The sequence below is a fragment of the Ochotona curzoniae genome, unplaced genomic scaffold (assembly GCF_017591425.1).
Source record: "Ochotona curzoniae isolate NIBS_2020 unplaced genomic scaffold, NIBS_Ocur_1.0 scaffold_2453, whole genome shotgun sequence".
Lineage (NCBI taxonomy): Eukaryota > Metazoa > Chordata > Mammalia > Lagomorpha > Ochotonidae > Ochotona > Ochotona curzoniae.
The window spans coordinates 7,511,173-7,527,464 of NW_024467094.1; the positions used below are offsets into that span (position 1 = coordinate 7,511,173).

General features: G+C 51.6%; 1 protein-coding gene across 1 annotated transcript in view; it reads right to left on the bottom strand.

Annotated features, from left to right (window-relative positions):
- DNAH2 (dynein axonemal heavy chain 2) overlaps positions 1–16,292 on the bottom strand; it is a 105,488-nt gene that overhangs the window by 76,949 nt on the left and 12,247 nt on the right. The window contains exons 4-11 of the mRNA XM_041000538.1: positions 11,216–11,444; positions 10,262–10,372; positions 8,817–9,055; positions 7,747–7,938; positions 5,962–6,167; positions 5,422–5,551; positions 4,480–4,662; positions 2,799–3,013 (exon numbers count right to left, since the gene is read on the bottom strand). Coding sequence (XP_040856472.1) covers positions 2,799–3,013; positions 4,480–4,662; positions 5,422–5,551; positions 5,962–6,167; positions 7,747–7,938; positions 8,817–9,055; positions 10,262–10,372; positions 11,216–11,444 — 1,505 coding nt within the window. The remainder of the gene's footprint in view (positions 1–2,798; positions 3,014–4,479; positions 4,663–5,421; positions 5,552–5,961; positions 6,168–7,746; positions 7,939–8,816; positions 9,056–10,261; positions 10,373–11,215; positions 11,445–16,292) is intronic.

A 16,292-nucleotide genomic window follows, 5' to 3' on the forward strand; every position in this document is an offset into this window, starting at 1 on the left:
TTTTTAATCATGACTTGGCCTAGTCCACTTCCTGCTGCGGTGAGCATTTGGTAATAAATCAGTGGTGGAAGCAATTTCTCTCTTTCAATCTCTCTCTCTCTCTCTCTTTTTCTCTCTCTCCTTCTCTTTATAACTCTTTCAAATAAACAAAATCTTTTTAGAAATTTTTTCTAGGCCCGGTACAGTGGCCTAGCAGCTAAAGTCCTCACCTTGAATGCGCCGGGATCCCATGTAGGCGCTGGCTATAATCCCAGCGGCTCCGCTTCCCATCCAGCTCCCTGCTTGTGGCCTGGGAAAGCAGTCGAGGACAGCTCAAAGCCTTGGGACACAACACCCTGCCCCCTCCAGGGAGACCTGGAGGAAGTTTCTGGCTCCTGGCTTTAGATTGGTGCAGCACCAGCCATTAAGGTCACTTGAGGAATGAGTCATTGGACAAAGGATGTTCCTCTCTGTCTCTTCTCCTCTCTGTATATCTGACTTTGCAATAAAAATAAAATAAATCAAAAAAAACTTTTTTTCTTTGGGCCTATACATTGGCTCAACTGGGTAATCCTCCCCCTACAAGTGCCAGTATCCCATGTGGCACCGATTCGTGACCTGGCTGCACCACTTCCCGTCCAGCGTCCTGCTTATAGCCTGGGAAAGCAGCAGAGAATGCTCCAAGTCCTTGGGACCCTGCACCCACATGGGAGACCTGGAAGAAGCTCCTAGCTCCTGGCTTTGGATTGGTTCTGCTCTGGTCATTGTGGCCATTTGAGGAGTGAATCTGAAAATGAAAGATCTCTCTCTCTCTTTCCTTCTCTCTGTAAATCTGCCTTTCCAATAAAAATAAATAAATATTTTAAAATACAGTATTTGTTTGCAAGTTGGAGAGATACAGAGAGAGATCACTTTCTGCCAGTTCACTCCTCCAAATGCTAGGAGCTGGGAATTCTGTCTAGGAATCCCAGGTGGGTGATAAGGGACCCAACTACATGGGCCGTCACTGCTGCCTTCTGGGGTGTGCGTTAACAGGGAACTGGAAATGGAGACAGAGCACAGACTCCAGCCCAGCCACTCCAACGAGGGTGCCAGCCAGCCCAAGCAGCATGTTCAGCCCCTATGCCGCAGCCTGGGAGTTCTTAAATCCATGCCAAGAGCCTGACTCAAAGGAGCCTGTGGCTTTCCTGAGGTCCCCTGGCAACACAACACGCCCTGCCTCAGCATTCACACAGGGGCCTAAGCGGCTCTGGAGGGCATCTGCTGTCCACTGCCACTGCTGGCCCTGAGGCATAGAAGGCAGGCACCGCCGCCCACTGTGGGCAATTGGCATTTCTTCCCTTCTGGCCCCATCTCTCCTTTTCTCTCACGTGTAGATGCAAATGTTGACCACTGCTGCTTTCTGACATCCTGTGATCTGAACATGGCTCCTTAGTCTGTGGAGAAGGCACGACAAGTGAGCTGTGTGTGCTCATATTTGCAGCATTCCTGGGGTGTCCGGGCAGCTCCCCAGATACAGTGCCTTGGGGCAGCCCAGTTAAGAGAGGAGAATGTGTTGTGTAGACTCAGCCCCATTTCAGAAGCCGTGTGCAGCATAACTGCTCAGCCGCACCTTGCAAAACCACGGGTCTCACCCAAGGCAGCCTCTAGCAGCCCTCACTGGCACAACCCCGTCCACAGCTCCCACCTGGGAGCCTCCAGCACACTGCCTCTCTCTGCATCTTTCTTCATGTGGCCTCTGATGTGCTGTTCCCCTCCCTAAATGCCTTTCCTTCCTTCCTAACCTGACATCTGTTTTGGCTGCTTTGTCCTGCCTCTCAGCCCTAACACCTCCTCTCCCCCGGCCAGGTGCCTTCTGCTGCCCATGACCGACATGCCGTCAGGCCTGGCCATCCCAGTGTCTCCCTCTCCACCCAGGTACTCTTCCACAGCTGCCCCAGTAAATATGGATGCCTTAGGAATTAAAGCCCATGACAGCAGCTCCTAGCCTGACGGCAGAGGAAGCAACTGTTGTAATGGGGTGCAGTTGATGGTCAGTGGGAGCCGAAGCAGCCAGGGGAAGTGATGTCCTTCTCTTGAGGGACAGTGACCCGGGAATCTGGCTCCTGCTTTAGTCCTCCTTCCTGGGCGCTACCGTACAGGAAGCAGGGCTGCAAGGGCACAACTGCTGCCCAGTAAGTATCAGCCCGACCACCTTGGGGGCAAGAACTCTGTCACTCTAAACATTTCCCATGTGGGCCAGGCATGTAGCCCTAGTGCCGAAGACAGCAGTTAGGACGCCCATGTCAGAGTCCCTGGATTGAGTCCCCAGCTCTTGATCCAGTTCCAACTGTTGCTGGCATCTGGGGAGCGAGCCAGTGGATGGGAGATTTACCTCTCTGTTTCTGTGCATGTGTGCAATTTTCTGTACCTAAACCAGCTCCTAACATATGGAATACATCCACAGTATATTTTAATTGCTTAATTACAGCTTAAATAATTCCGATACTAAAATGTCATAAAGCTGTGGGGCAGCGCTAGCTCTGCCACTTAAGCCATCCTGAGAAAAGCGGGGCCCACACTTAGGCTGCGTAATTTAGCTGAGCCACTGTGGCCATCTAGTGGCGAAACATCCACATTACAGGCCTGGGAGATTAGTAGGGTGGGTTTTATCTGTATTTTGGTTTTGTTTTTAAGCTGTAAGAGGATAATTAAAGATAGCAAACATATCATATCAGAAATGGAGAGAGAAACCAAGAGGTGTGATTAAATCATGGGCAAAGCTGGAGAAGGCAACAGGCACGGAGCAGAGGGAGAAGGAGCTGGGCTGGGTTCCTTACTTGTCAAAGTTAACATCCAGCATGCCCGCCTTCTCCTGGCTGATGCGCAGCAACGGGGTGTCCAGGCGCCGGATGCAGTCCTTGTCCAGTGTGGCCGTCCACTCTTGGAAGGTTTTGCGAACCAGTTCGTCAATGGTCTGAACCATCTGCTGGTAGGTATGGACACTCTCCTCTCCCGTCCCAATATGGGGCAGGAAGTGGGCACTGGAAAGGCACTGGGTGAGGGAGAGGGAAGAGAGGAGAACAGGTGAATGGCGCTGATGTGTCATGTTCCCCCAGGAGGTAACCCTTCCTGGAGAACCCCTACACACACACATACACACACACACAGAGTGCATGGAGACTGGCACATCTTGACAACTTGGAGGGAAGGCAGCCAGTCAGCCAGGAGGAGACTGAGGCACTGTGAGAAAAAGAAGCCAGAGAGGAGAGAGAAGCACCGGAAACTCAGCTCAGGTGCAAGGCTTAGGAAAAAGCATATCCACTACGGAAGGTAAAGGCGTGAAGAGGTACCAGGGGGACCTGGCAAATCTTAGTTTACTGATCTTACTAAGCCTCTGGCTACAAGGGGTCTTCAAAAATGTCATGCAGAGGCTGGCCTTGTGGCTCAGCAAAGGAAAACTGCTACCTTCCATACCATGTGGACACTGGTTCGAGTACCAGCTGCCCCACTTCTGATCCAGCTCCCTGCTAGTGCACCTGAAAAAGCAGCAAAACATGGCCCAAGTCGTTGAGACCCCGCACCACCTGGAAGACCCAGAAAAAGTTCCTGTCTCCTTGACTTCAGCCTGCCCCAGCCCTAGCTATTGCTGTCATTTCAGGAGTGAGCTAGCAGATAGATTGCTCTTTCTCTGTCTTTCAAATAAATATATTTTTGAAGCTTCATGAAAATACATACTATCTTTTTTATTTGCTTTTATTTGGAAGGCAGAAACAGAGGAAAAAAGAGACAGACAGAGAGCTACCATTTGCTGGTTCACTCCCAAATATGGCTACAGGAGCCAGGACAGGGCCAGGCTGAAGCTGGGAGTGTGGAACTTCATTCGGTTCTCCCACACGGGTGGCAGAGACCCGAGCACTCGGACCATCCCCTGCTGCCTCCCGGGCACACAGACGGGAAGCTGGAATCCCAAACCAGGAGAGACACAGCACGCCAGCACTCAAACCCAGACACTCCAGTACGGGCTGTGGACTTCCCAAGTGGGATTTTAACCAAGGAGTTGTCCGTGAACTTCCAGCAGTCCCCCCACATCCACAGGTTGCCCTGATTTCTCCCAGAACCAATTGGATGCCAGCAGGTCAGTACCTCAATGGCTTTTAACCAACATCTGGCACCACCCAGAAAAGTTAGGGTTTTTTGTTTATTTGTTTTGTTTTTTAACTTTTCTTCTGTTCCTCCCCCTTTTTTTTTTTTTGCATATTCTTCCAGAAAGACCAGGTCCTGCCTCTGGATCGTGTGGTTGTGTGACCTTCTGCCAGTCTCCCAGATTCTGGCCTGATTACTCCTCTCCAGTGGGCCCTGCTCTACAGCCACCCTGCGCCGTCCCTACAAACCCAAACTCAATCTGCCTCTGCCCCCAACCAGCTGAGCCACTGAAGAGTTTCTGGGGAAACCCTGGGGGAGCAGGCCCTCATCCCTCCCATCAATGCTGCCGTGCCCCGGGGACGGCCGGACACGCACATTCATGACTCTGTCGATGCGACGCCGCAGGATCCGCACCCACTGCGCCTGGCCAGAGTGCTGGGCGATGTACGGCTCCAGGTACGGCCATTTCTTGTTCAGCTCACGGTTCACGAGGGCCAGCTCACTGTTGAACAACATGTAGAGGTCCACGGCCTTCTTGTCGTATGTGCGCTTGATGGCCTGCGGGGAAGGGGTCAGGGAATCTGACAGCATGCCCTGTGGCAGCCAGGGGGCAGAAGTCCCTGTGGGACGTGGGAGCCAGGGAACAGGAGAGGGGACAGCATCAATTAATAGGGTGGCAGGGGACACTTGCCCCTCTGGGAGGCATAGAAGACCTAGCGCAGAGGGCCACAGGGCCATATCTGCCCAGAACAGTCTGGATGTTTCTAATATCACTCTTGGCCCATACAGAATTATCAACTTAAAAACTAAAGATGCTGGACCCGGCAACGTGGCCTAGCGGCTAAAGTCCTCACCTTGAATGTGCCCGGAGACCCATATGGGTGCCGGTTCTAATCCCGGCAGCTCCACTTCCCATCCAGCTCCCTGCTTCTGGCCTGGGAAAGCAGTCCGGGATGACCCAAAGCTCTGGGACCCTGCACCCATGTAGGAGACCCAGAAGAAGTTCCTGGTTCCTAGCTTCAGATCGGCGCAGTACCGGCTATTGCGCTCACTTGGGGAGTGAATCATCGGATGGAAGAAGATCTTCCTCTCTGTCTTTCCTCCTCTCTGTATATCTGACTTTCCAATAAAAAATAAATAAATAAATCTTAAAAAAAAACCACAAAAACTAAAGATGCTACTGATGATTGGATTTCGAGCTCTGCCTGCAGTTGCCTTGGCAGGGCCAGACTTAGCAATGTTGAGTGCCTCACAACATTGTTCCCCCGCCGCTCCTTCCAGAGGACAAGCATGGGTGAGGAGGCAGTGGGCGCTGACCTCGCGGGTAGCCAGTCTGTGGAAGGTGTCCAGCAGTAGCACCCCATGCTCCACGTCGCGGACCAGCTCGAAGGCCGAGGTGATCAGGTTCTGGGTCATCACCTCCAGGTCCTTGACGCCAGCCCGAAACCTGCAACAGTACAGCAGCGTGTCTGAGTGCCCAGGGTGGGCTGGGGGCTGGGCCCTCGCCTGCCCCCAAGGTTGACCCCAAGAGGCCCTGAGCTCCATTCTTGATGCCCATGAAGCCACTGAACCCTCCCAGTCAGTGCTTGGGGGTCCGTTCTGTTTCCCATCCCACTTTATTCAGGGGAAAGCAGAGGTACCAGTTACTTACTCACCCAGGGTCATTGCACTCGGCAAAGCTGAGATGCGAACCTAGAAGGGGCCCGGTCCCGAATGCTTCGAGCCACCTGCCACCAGCCATCCTGCCACTAACCATCCTGCCACCTCCCTTGCACTCACCTGATCCTACCTACCCTCACTTCAGCCTTGACCCCTCAGTCTCCATGCCCTGCCTCAGCACTGCCCTTCGCAACTCACTTGTTGTAGTCTTCATGCCAGGATGTGTTCTTGACATCCAGGATGCCCCCGCGCACGGCCCGCAGCATGTGCAGGTTCTTGTGAAAGATGTCCTCGATCTCCAGCAGGTTGCGCGCAATCTGGGGTCCCTGGGCCCCGAAGAAGCAAGGCAGGGGACCTTGCTTGCCATCTTCCCAGCGGGCAAAATGGTACTGGCAGTCGCAGACCTGACAAGGAGCCAGAGTGGGGGTTTCCTGCTTAGTTCCTAACGTAGCATTGATGTCTGCGCCGTACACCCCGGGAGAACCAATCAGACCCAGTGGCGGGGGTGAGGCAGGCAGGGGGTGCAGAGTGAAAAACAAGATACCAGGGCAATGTTCACTGGCAAAAAAGCATGAACAATGGAGGGAGGGGGCAGCATGCATGCAACTAGGCCCCTTGGTAAGTTCTAGATTTCACCCCTTAAGAAACTTGGCTGTCTGCCCTATCTGCCCTGGCTAATGCAGGGATTTCTGGGAGTTTGCTGTTAGCCTCCCAGACGGCCTGCCCACCTCTATCAAGTCCTTGCAGCGTTGCACAAAGGCGTCCACTTGAGCGAAGATGCTGGTCTGGTCGAGGACCCAGCCCCGGCTTGAGAACCTGTGGTGAGCAGAAAAATGGGCAGAATCCAAAATCGGGAGCAGCAGGGAGCAAGGGCAGAACCAGGCCCTGAACCCTGGGCTCAGACAAGACCGTCAGGAAACAGGAGCCCCAGAGGCCATTCTCCTGAGTGTAGAGCGAGGAGACACAAGGTGATGTGGAAAGAGAGAAAACATAGCGGCAGATGACACAGGAGGAGAGTTTCAGAGCCAAGGCAAACACTAGCTGGGGTTACAGCGGGTTGGGCGGGGGGACCTAAGCCGGTCTGGGGCTGTGAGCTGGGCTGTCTGGGCCAACAAGAAGACATCCAAGCCAAGAAACAACGTATACCCCACCCCAGAGACTGAAAGGAGCCCACATCTCCTCTCCATCTCGCCCCAGGGGGAAGGGTGAGGGCGTCAGACCGGGAGCAGGGTGAGGCAAGGGGAGCCAGGGGGCCTACTGGGTGTGCATCTGCACTGCCCGCAGGTAGTGATCCTTCCAGGCATGGCAGCAGGCAATGCAGCCTTGCAGGTCGTCCTTGCTGGAAATGACGTAGCCCTCAAAGATGCGGTCCAAGGAGACGGAGTGGCAGCACAGGCGGATGATCTCGTTGCTCATCTGCGCACGGGGTCGACAGCCTCAGCAACAGCCTTGCCTCTAGCCTAGCCTGCCCACCCACGCCCCTCAGTCTCCCCAGCTGTGCCCAGGCTATGTCGGGGGGCCTGCTCCTTGAGGTGATCTCACCGGGGCCCCTGGTTCCTCCACCTCAGCACCCTTGAGTTCCACATCCGCTCTTGTTCTGTTTCAGAGCAATTCTGCAGCCATGCTGACAAGCGAGCTCGGCTCAGGGTCCACTCTCTTGCTTTTTTGCCTCTGTCACCCTTGGCACCTCCAAAAGACCAGTGCCCCTTCCATCCCCCATGGCGATACCCTTTCTTGGGGAAAACAGACAGCTGGCACAATCTGCCCAGGACTCTGTCCCCTCTGTCTCTTCTCAATGCCCCTAGCTCCTGACCGAGCGATTTCCGACTGCGAACAGTCTGGCCAGGCCCCACCCCAAGCGACGGGCCTTCGGTGGCTGAGCTGAGGGGCAGTACTTGCCGCCTTTCCACTCAAGGCCTGGGCTCACAGCGCCCCCCTGTGGGCAGCGTGCCCTCAGCCGGACACCCGACCCAACCCACGCACCTTTCGGAAGAGCGAGGTCAGCCTCTCGCGGGTGTTGAAGTGCGGAGAGTTGACCCAGATGATGCGGATGAGGCTGATCAACTTGGGGAGCTTACTGGAAATGTCCTTGGGCCGCATGTAGGCCAGCTCCTGGTAAGGCTCCTTCAGGATCGACAGGAAGGTCAAGTTCGACTGTGCCTGCCGAGAGCCGTCCTGGCAGGGAAGAGGAACCGGAGTGGGGGTGAGGGTGGGGGTCGGTTAGATTTATCCAGTGGCAAGAGATGCTTCGGATCAAGAGCTCTTTATCCACCCTGAACCCCATCCTGCTGCCTCTTCCAGGAATCCCTCCCGGGTACTTCCATCCAGCAGGGATGGCTTAAGGTTCTGGGTCTGTTCCTAAGGGCCTACATTCTCTCGTTGTCTTTGGGGAAAGCGCTTTACTGATTTTCCCATAATCCCATTGCCCCCACCACTCAAGTTCAGATGTGTGTTCAGTCTTCCGTTTTCTCCTGATTGAATTTGGAACTTAACACAAAGCTGTCCATCCACCCAACCAGAGGTCACTCCCACTTACCCCTGGGGAGGTAGTAGTTCCCGCCCCTGCCCTATTCTCTGACAGGGGAGTGGAGAAGAGGGCTGTCTTTCAATCTAGCCAGTCAATCACGGCCCAATCCCTTAATAGCAGGCTGCGTGTTCACCTGGGGAGAAGAAGCCTGGTATCTCAGTGCTTGATCACTGGCCCCTCCTGTGTGACCCAGCGCTGACATAATCAGCTTGTCCTATTACAGCACATTTATTTGTAAGCGTGGAGCTTGCACCTCTGTGGATGGAGCCCCATGGGCTCTTGGTAATCCTATTTTCTATGATTCCCTTTCTCTCTCTGTCTCACTCAGTGGGATCATAGCGGGGGTGGACCCGCAGAGGGTACTCAACACCTACTGGTTGGATTAGCCAGCTGTCTCCCTCCCCGGGGACCTTGTGCTCTGCTCCCCGCTCCTCCCATGCCTAAGAAACGCAGGATGGAACAGGTTGTGGCTGAATGCCTCGGCCCCCTCTCTGCCCAGCCTACGGCCTCCAAGCCTCCTGCCCACCTGGATCTGCTGGGCGAGCTTCAGGAAGGGTGCCAGGTAGGAGGACTTGGCAAACCGCAGGACGGACTCGATGTGCTTCACCCCTGGCTTCACCAGCTGCTTGCTGATGCCGGACAGGTCCATGCAGCGGTTGCGCCAGAACTCGATCTCCTCCAGGGGGCCCAGGTTTTCTCCCGTCTCCACCGTCTCCTGGGCACTGAGCACCTCCTTGATCTGCCTGGTCCAGTGGATCATGGAGGCTGCGGGCAGAGGGAGGGCTGGCGTTATGGCACAGCAAATTAAGCTGCTGCCCTGTGGTGCAGGCATCCCACATGGGTGCCAGTTTGAGCCCCAGCTACTCTATTTCTGAACCAGCTTCCTGCTAATGTGCCTGAGAAAGCAGGGGAAGAAGGCTCATGTGCCTGAGCCCCTGCACCCATGAGGGAGAGTCAGATAGAGTTCCAGGCTCCTGGCTTCAGCCTGGCTCAGCCCTGGCTATTGCAGCCACTTGTGGAGTAGACCAGAGGATGGTAGATCTCTCAGGCCCTTTCTCTATCTCTATCTCTATCTCTCTCTCTGAATTCTGCCTTTCAAATAAATAATTTTTTTTAAAAAAGTGTGAGGCCACCATAGTGGCATAGCAAGCTAATCCCCTGCCTATGACCCTGGCACTCCATATGGGCACAGGTTCAGTTTAAATCTCAGATGTTCCACTTCCCTCCTAGCTCCTTGCTTGTGGCCTGGGAAGGTGGCAGAGGATGGCTCAAGTCCTTGGGCCTCTGCAGCTATATGAGAGACCCAAAAGAAGCTTCTGGTTCCAGACTACGGATTTGCTCAGCTCCCACCATTGTGACCATTTGGGGAGTGAACCAGCAGATGGAAGACCTCTTTTTCTCTCTCTCTTTCTATAACTATGTCTTTCAAATAGAGTAAATCTTTAAAAAAAAAGATTTATTTTATTATTATTATTATTGTTATTATTGGAAAGGTGGATATACAGAGAGGAGAGACAGAGAGGAAGATCTTCCGTCCAATGATTCACTCCCCAAGTGAGCACAATGGCCGATGCTATGCCGATCCGAAGCCAGGAGCCTCCTCCGGGTCTCCCACGCGGGTGCAGGGCCCCAAAGCCTTGGGCCGTCCTCGACTGCTTTCCCGGGCCACAGGCAGGGAGCTAGATGGGAAGCGGGGCCACTGGGATTAGAACCGGCGCCCATATGGGATGCTGCAGCGTGCAAGGCGAGGACCCCAACCACTGCGCCACCACGCCGGGCCAAATAGAGTAAATCTTTAAAGAAAAAAAAAAAAAAGTATGTATTTCTTTTCACTGCTTCCCCAGCTGTGTCCTTCTCTTCCCACCGCACCACCTGACTCCTCCTAATGCAGCTCCTATGCTGGTGATCAGACACCTCTTCTCCCCCTTCCTCGCCCATTCCCCTCCAACACCAGCAACACCTGCCACTCACTTTCCAGCCGCTGCACCAACTCTTTGTCCTTGACCACCACCTCAGGCTTCATGCTCATGGCCTCTGCGGGGATGTAGAGGACAGTGTGTCCCTCCAGTTTGTACCGAGTGTCTATGGGAAGGACAGGGCCATGAGAGGTCACAGACAGAACACGTTTTTGCCTCCCCAGCATCAATCCGGGTTGCTACTCAGCAGTGGGGGATGCAGGGTCCTGGGAGGTACAGTTGGCCTTTAGTATCTGCAGGATTCCTGTCCGTGAATACAACCACACCCATGTTGGAAGATGTGAACCTAAGACATGCCATCCCTGTGGGTGCATGTGTACTGAACAGGTGCAAACTTCCTGTGTGCACCTGCTAAGCACTCCAGGATAACCACCACTTAGGTGTTGGGTATTACACATCTTCTGGAGGCGATGCAAAGTCCCTCAGGAGGAGATACGAGGTTCTTTGCAAACAGTGCACTGTCTCACATGAGAAACATGAGTATTCATGGATTCAGGCACCTAGCGGAGCAATCCTGGGCCGCATCCCCCCGGACACCAAAAGACAACTGCATATGTATTTCAGATGAACAGGCAGGGGAAACAATGACTTGTGCATATCCTATGGCTTGAGGAGAAATGAGAGCAGCTGAAGGGAAATCGAAGGGAAACATAACAAGAGGACAATGAAGTCAAAATCCATATCACGCCTTCCACACCCTGCTTCCATATAAGTAGTCTCCCCCCCCCCCCATACAGCCTACCCCACTCCCTACATCTGCCTCCCCCTCCATATAGTCTGAAATGGCTCCCTTGGGGCAGCTTGAGCCCACTAGTCCTGTGGCAGCCACCTATCTAGATCAGAAGGCAGGGTCTGCGCCCTGCTGCTCTCACTTCACCGACAACTCACGAGTCCCAAGGGTGCTGGGGGACGCTCCAGAGCAACCTTCCGGTCCTGCCTTCCCACTCACCTGTCAGGCAGGCTAGGAACCTGTGCAGATGAGACGCAAAATGATTGCGAATGCTCTCCGGCCACGTCGTGTTGGCAAAGATCTGAGGGGCAAAGATACCGCTGAGCAGGCGGAGCAGAGCCGGGATGTAGGCGCCACGCACCGTGCCGAACTGCACCGTGGCCTCAAAGTTCTCGGGTGTAATGGGCACCGGTGCTTGGCGAATGAAATACACAATCTGGTTCTGGGTCTGTGAGAAAGATAGGAAATCAAAAGTTGCCCTCTGGGCCTGGCTGGGAAAACCCACAGGACCCACCCCACAGCTCCAATAGGGCATGCATGGCCAAGTGCCTCGTTACAGTCCCTTAATGAATTCTGATCCTTCTCTCTCACTTTTTTTAAAGTTTTTTTTTTTTTAGAGATTTATTTGTCTTTACTACAAAGTCAGATACAAAGGAGGAGAGACAGAGGGTGAGTAATTCAGCTCAGAGACAACAATAACTTCCTATATTAGGGATAAAACATACAGGTGCACAATACTGGGGTGTATAGACCATAGATGATGGAGAGAGAAGAGGTGGGTCATTCTTGGGCCTGGGCACAGCAGCCAGGTGAGCATTACTGAGGGTGGTAACTTCTGCTGCCACTGCGCACTCTCCCTTGCAATGATTGGTGATCACACTGTGGATGGAGGCTTGCTGTTGATGAATGAACCTAGGAACCGAAGTTACCAAACTTGTTCACACCTGGGAGAGGTGCCAGCCTCCTTTGCAGCTAGAGAGGCCCAACACTGGACCCTGCACATGGGAGACCTGGAGGAAGTTTCTGGCTCCTGGCTTCGAACTAGTGCAGTTCCAGTTGTTGAGGCTTCTTGGGGAATGAATCATTGGACAGAAGATATTCTTCTCTGTCTCTCCTCCTCTATGTATATCTGACTTTCCAAATAAAAATAAATATTTATAAATAAAGAAATCTTTAAAAAAATGTTTCTTGGTGAGGCAGGGGTGGGGTGGCTGGTGCAAAGGCTAATTGGCTAATCCTCCCCCTGGGTACCGGTTCATGTCCCAGCAGCTCCATTTCCCATCCAGCTCCCTGCTTGTGGCCTGGGAAAGCAGTTGAGGACGGCCCAAGGCCTTGAAACCCTGAACCTGTCGGGAGACTGGAAGAGGCTCCAGGATCCCGGCTTCGAATTGGCTCAGCTTCAGATTGTGGACATTTGGGGAGTGAACCAGCAGATGGAAGATCTTTCTGTCTCTCCTCTCTGTAAATCTGCCTTTCCAATAAAAATAAATAAATAAATCTTTTTTAATGCTAAAATATATTTCTGATCAAAAAATATTTTAACAAAAAAACATTGCTGGGGCAGATGTAGTACAACTAATTAAGTCACTGCTTGGAACATCCACCCCCCGTAAGAGAGCCCTGGTTCATATCCCAGCCGCTCTGTTTCCAATCCAGCTTCCTGCTAAAACCCCTGCAAAGGCAGCAGGCGACTGCCCAGGTATTCGGGGGCCCTGCCAACAACATGGGAGTTGCAGATGGAGATCTTGGTTCCCAGCTTTGGTTTGGCCCAGCTTATGGGCATTTGGAACCAGCAGATGGAAGATTTCTTTCTCTTTTATCCGTTCCTTCAATCCCAAATGGCCCCCATGGCTGTGGCTGGCCGAAGCCGGGAGCCTGGAGCTTGTGTGTTAGCAGGCAGCCAGATCACAAGTGGAGGAGCAGGCCCTCGAACCAGTGCTCATACAGGATGCCAGTGTGCCAGGGAGTGACTCAACCTGCTGCGCCACAAGCAGCTGCATGGAAAATCTCTTTCTCCTCTGCCTTTCAAATAAATAACTCTTTTTGGGAGAAATGTTTCTTCATCCTGAAGAGCAATTTATTCTAAGAAAAATCTCTAAGGTTGTAAAAAGAGGGAGTATTATGAACAAAAGAGACACTGTGAGAGATGTTAAGAGCTCTCAATGCCACTCAACCCTAAGTTCTCACTCCCTGCTGTGAAGGATTACGAGTCCTCGGCCTTCTCTCATTTTCCTACCACTGCCCGGGTTTTGTTACATTAATATGCTCAGTTTCCAGGTGTGTGGCATTCATTATAATTCTCATGCCCATTTAGTTATTTGCTTACATGAATTGGATGTTCATTGATTCTCCATTCTTGTGTTACCTAGTTCATTTCTTTTTTTTTTTAAGATTTATTTATTTTTATTACAAAGTCAGATATACAGAGAGGAGGAGAGACAGAGAAAAAGATCTTCTTCCATCCGATGATTCACTTCCCAAGTGACCACAACAGCTGGTGCTGCGCCGATCTGAAGCCAGGAGCCAGGAACTTCTGGGTCTCCCACGCGGGTGCAGGATCCCAAGGCTTTGGACCGTCCTTGACTACTTTCCCAGGCCACAAGCAGGGGGCTGGATGGGAAGCAGGAGCACTGGGATTAGAACCAGCACCCATATGGGATCCTGGCACATGCAAGGCAAGGACCCTGGGCAGTAGGCCACCGCATTGGGCCCTAGTTCATTTCTTGACTGAATTTTAGTTGCTGACCTTTTTTTTTTTATCTGCTAGTTCACTCCCCAAATGACTGTAACGACTAGAGCTTGGAGCCAAGGGGCCCATCCTGCGCTGATTTCCCAGGCCATAGACAGGCTGGATCAGGAGTGGGGCAGCGGAACTTGAACTGGCACCTGTGTGGGATGCCAGCAATGCCTGCTATGCCACAGCACCAGCCCCTACATCTGTTTTTTTTTTAAGTTGTGTTATCTTAGGTGGGTATTATGGTGTAGTGACTTAAGTCACTGCTTGGGACACCCATATTCCACATCCAAGTGCCCGTCTTGAAGTCCCCTACCTCCACTTCTGACCCATTTCCTTGCCAGTGCACTCCCTGGGAAGCAGCTGAGAGTGGCTCAAGTTCTTGGGTTCCTGCCCTGAAGATGGATTTCCTGTCTCCTGACCCATCCCTAGCTGTTATGCACATGTGGGGAATAACAGGGATATGGAGGACCCGGCAGCGTGGCCTAGCGGCTAAAGTCCTCACCTTGAATGCACCGGGATCCCATATGGGCACTGGCTATAATCCCAGCAGCTCCGCTTCCCATCCAGCTCCCTGCTTGTGGCCTGGGAAAGCAGTCGAGGACGGTCCAAAGCTTTGGAATCCTGCACCCATGTGAGAGACCGGGAAGATCCCGGCTTCGGATCTCTGCGCAGCACCTGCCGTTGTGGTCACTTAGGGAGTGAATCATCGACAGAAGATCTTCCTCTTTGTCTTTCCTCCTCTCTGTATATCTGACTTTGTAATAAAAATAAATAACTCTTTAAAAAAAAACACAAGCGTATGGAAATTCTCTCTCTCTCTGCATTTCAAATAGATTAAATATTACTACAATACTTATTTTAAAAACCAAGCTATAAATATGTGATTAAGCTATAATCCTTTACATTTTCAAAATCCTTTGGAGCACTGTATTTAAATAAACACAGTTCAAATCCAGGTTCTCCTGGTGACCCAAACGATGTCTTTTTCATGCATGATCCAAGCCATCATCACTCAGTCATGCCCCTTTAATCTCTTTCAGTTTTGAACAGTTCCCCACCCCCACCTTGCCTTTGGCCATAGTATTAATATTTCAAGAAGTCAGGACCCACTGTTTTCTAAAATGTCCCTCAATTTGGATTCATTGGATTGCTTCCTCATTGTGAGATCTATATTCACTATTCTTGGCAGAAAATACCGCAGAGGTGTTGTTCTCAAAGAATTAAGACTACCATTTCAGTTACTTAACTAAGATTTACACTGATGTTAAAACACTGTGTTACAAACTTCATGGAAGGTGACCTGTCTTTTCAATTCCAAGATGCAGTGCTTTCTGCATTTCAGAGGAAATCCTTCGCATTTCTCTTGAATTTTTATGTTGTCTCATTTGCTGGCTTACCTTGTACAGTACTAGATCGCTCGGGTCTGTCTTTCAAGTCTATTAGTTTCTCTCTAATTGTGTTACTGTCCTCAGCTCTTTCTTGTGCACCCACCGGGACTCCCTCAAGCCTCTCTTCTATGCTTCTGACAGGATTTCAAGCCATCGCCATTCAGTCGCTTGCTGTGTCTAATCTGCGAGCTTTGTGACATGCTGCTTTATTCATTTCCTAAAATCTGTGCTCTCCCCATTATCTCATTCTCAAATTTTATCATTTCATCTCCCGGCTTTTTAATTGAAATGCATGTTCTTCTTAACTTGCACGAGACTGTGATGCTATTGTGAGGGGTCCCCTTTTGCTCCTTCCCGTGTGTGTTCCCTCTTTTGCATGCTTTGTTCCTTTTTTTTTTTTTTTCCCCTTCCTGGATGTGAGATGCTTGCTGTTGCCGTGCAATTTCCTTTCATTTTGCTCATGCTTGGGCAGCTCTGTGAATTCATTCTTTTTGCTCTCACATACTGTGGGCGACTTTTCGACATCCCACTGTGAGAGACCAGTTTATTTTGCCTCTTGAAGTGAAAGTGAAAGGATTGGGTATTTCATGTTGTACTCACTTTGCTCTAGCCTAAGAGAATTGCGTGAGGGAACAGGCAGGTGGTTAAGGCTAATTTGAAGCAGTGTAAAATCGTTGTTAAAAATACCTAGGTTCTGCTTTGGATATTTTTGTAAATGTTCTAAGGTTCACTCCATCCAACTAGGGTACATTGTTCCTTGGGGCAGGATGGGCTCCTCTCCACTCAGAGCTTAGGCTTTGTGTGGGGCATCCATTTTTTTTTTTTTCAAAATTATTTTTAACCTATTTGAGAGGCAGAGAGAAAAAAAGAGACAGCCAGTCATCTTCCATCCACTGGTTCACTCCTGAAATACCTCAGGGACTGGGGATAGGCCAGCTAAAGTCAGGAGCCTGGATTTCAATTCAGGAGTCTCCCATGTGAGTGGCAAGGACCCAGGTCCTCAAATGCTTGAGCCATCATCTGTTGCCTCCCAGGGATTAACAGGAATGCAGGCAATGGGAGTGGAACCAAGACTTAAACTCAGGTGCTGCAGTATGGGAGATGGTAGTCTTAACTGCCCCCTGGTCACACATTTAACAACAACAATAACAACAAAAAGATTTATGGGGCC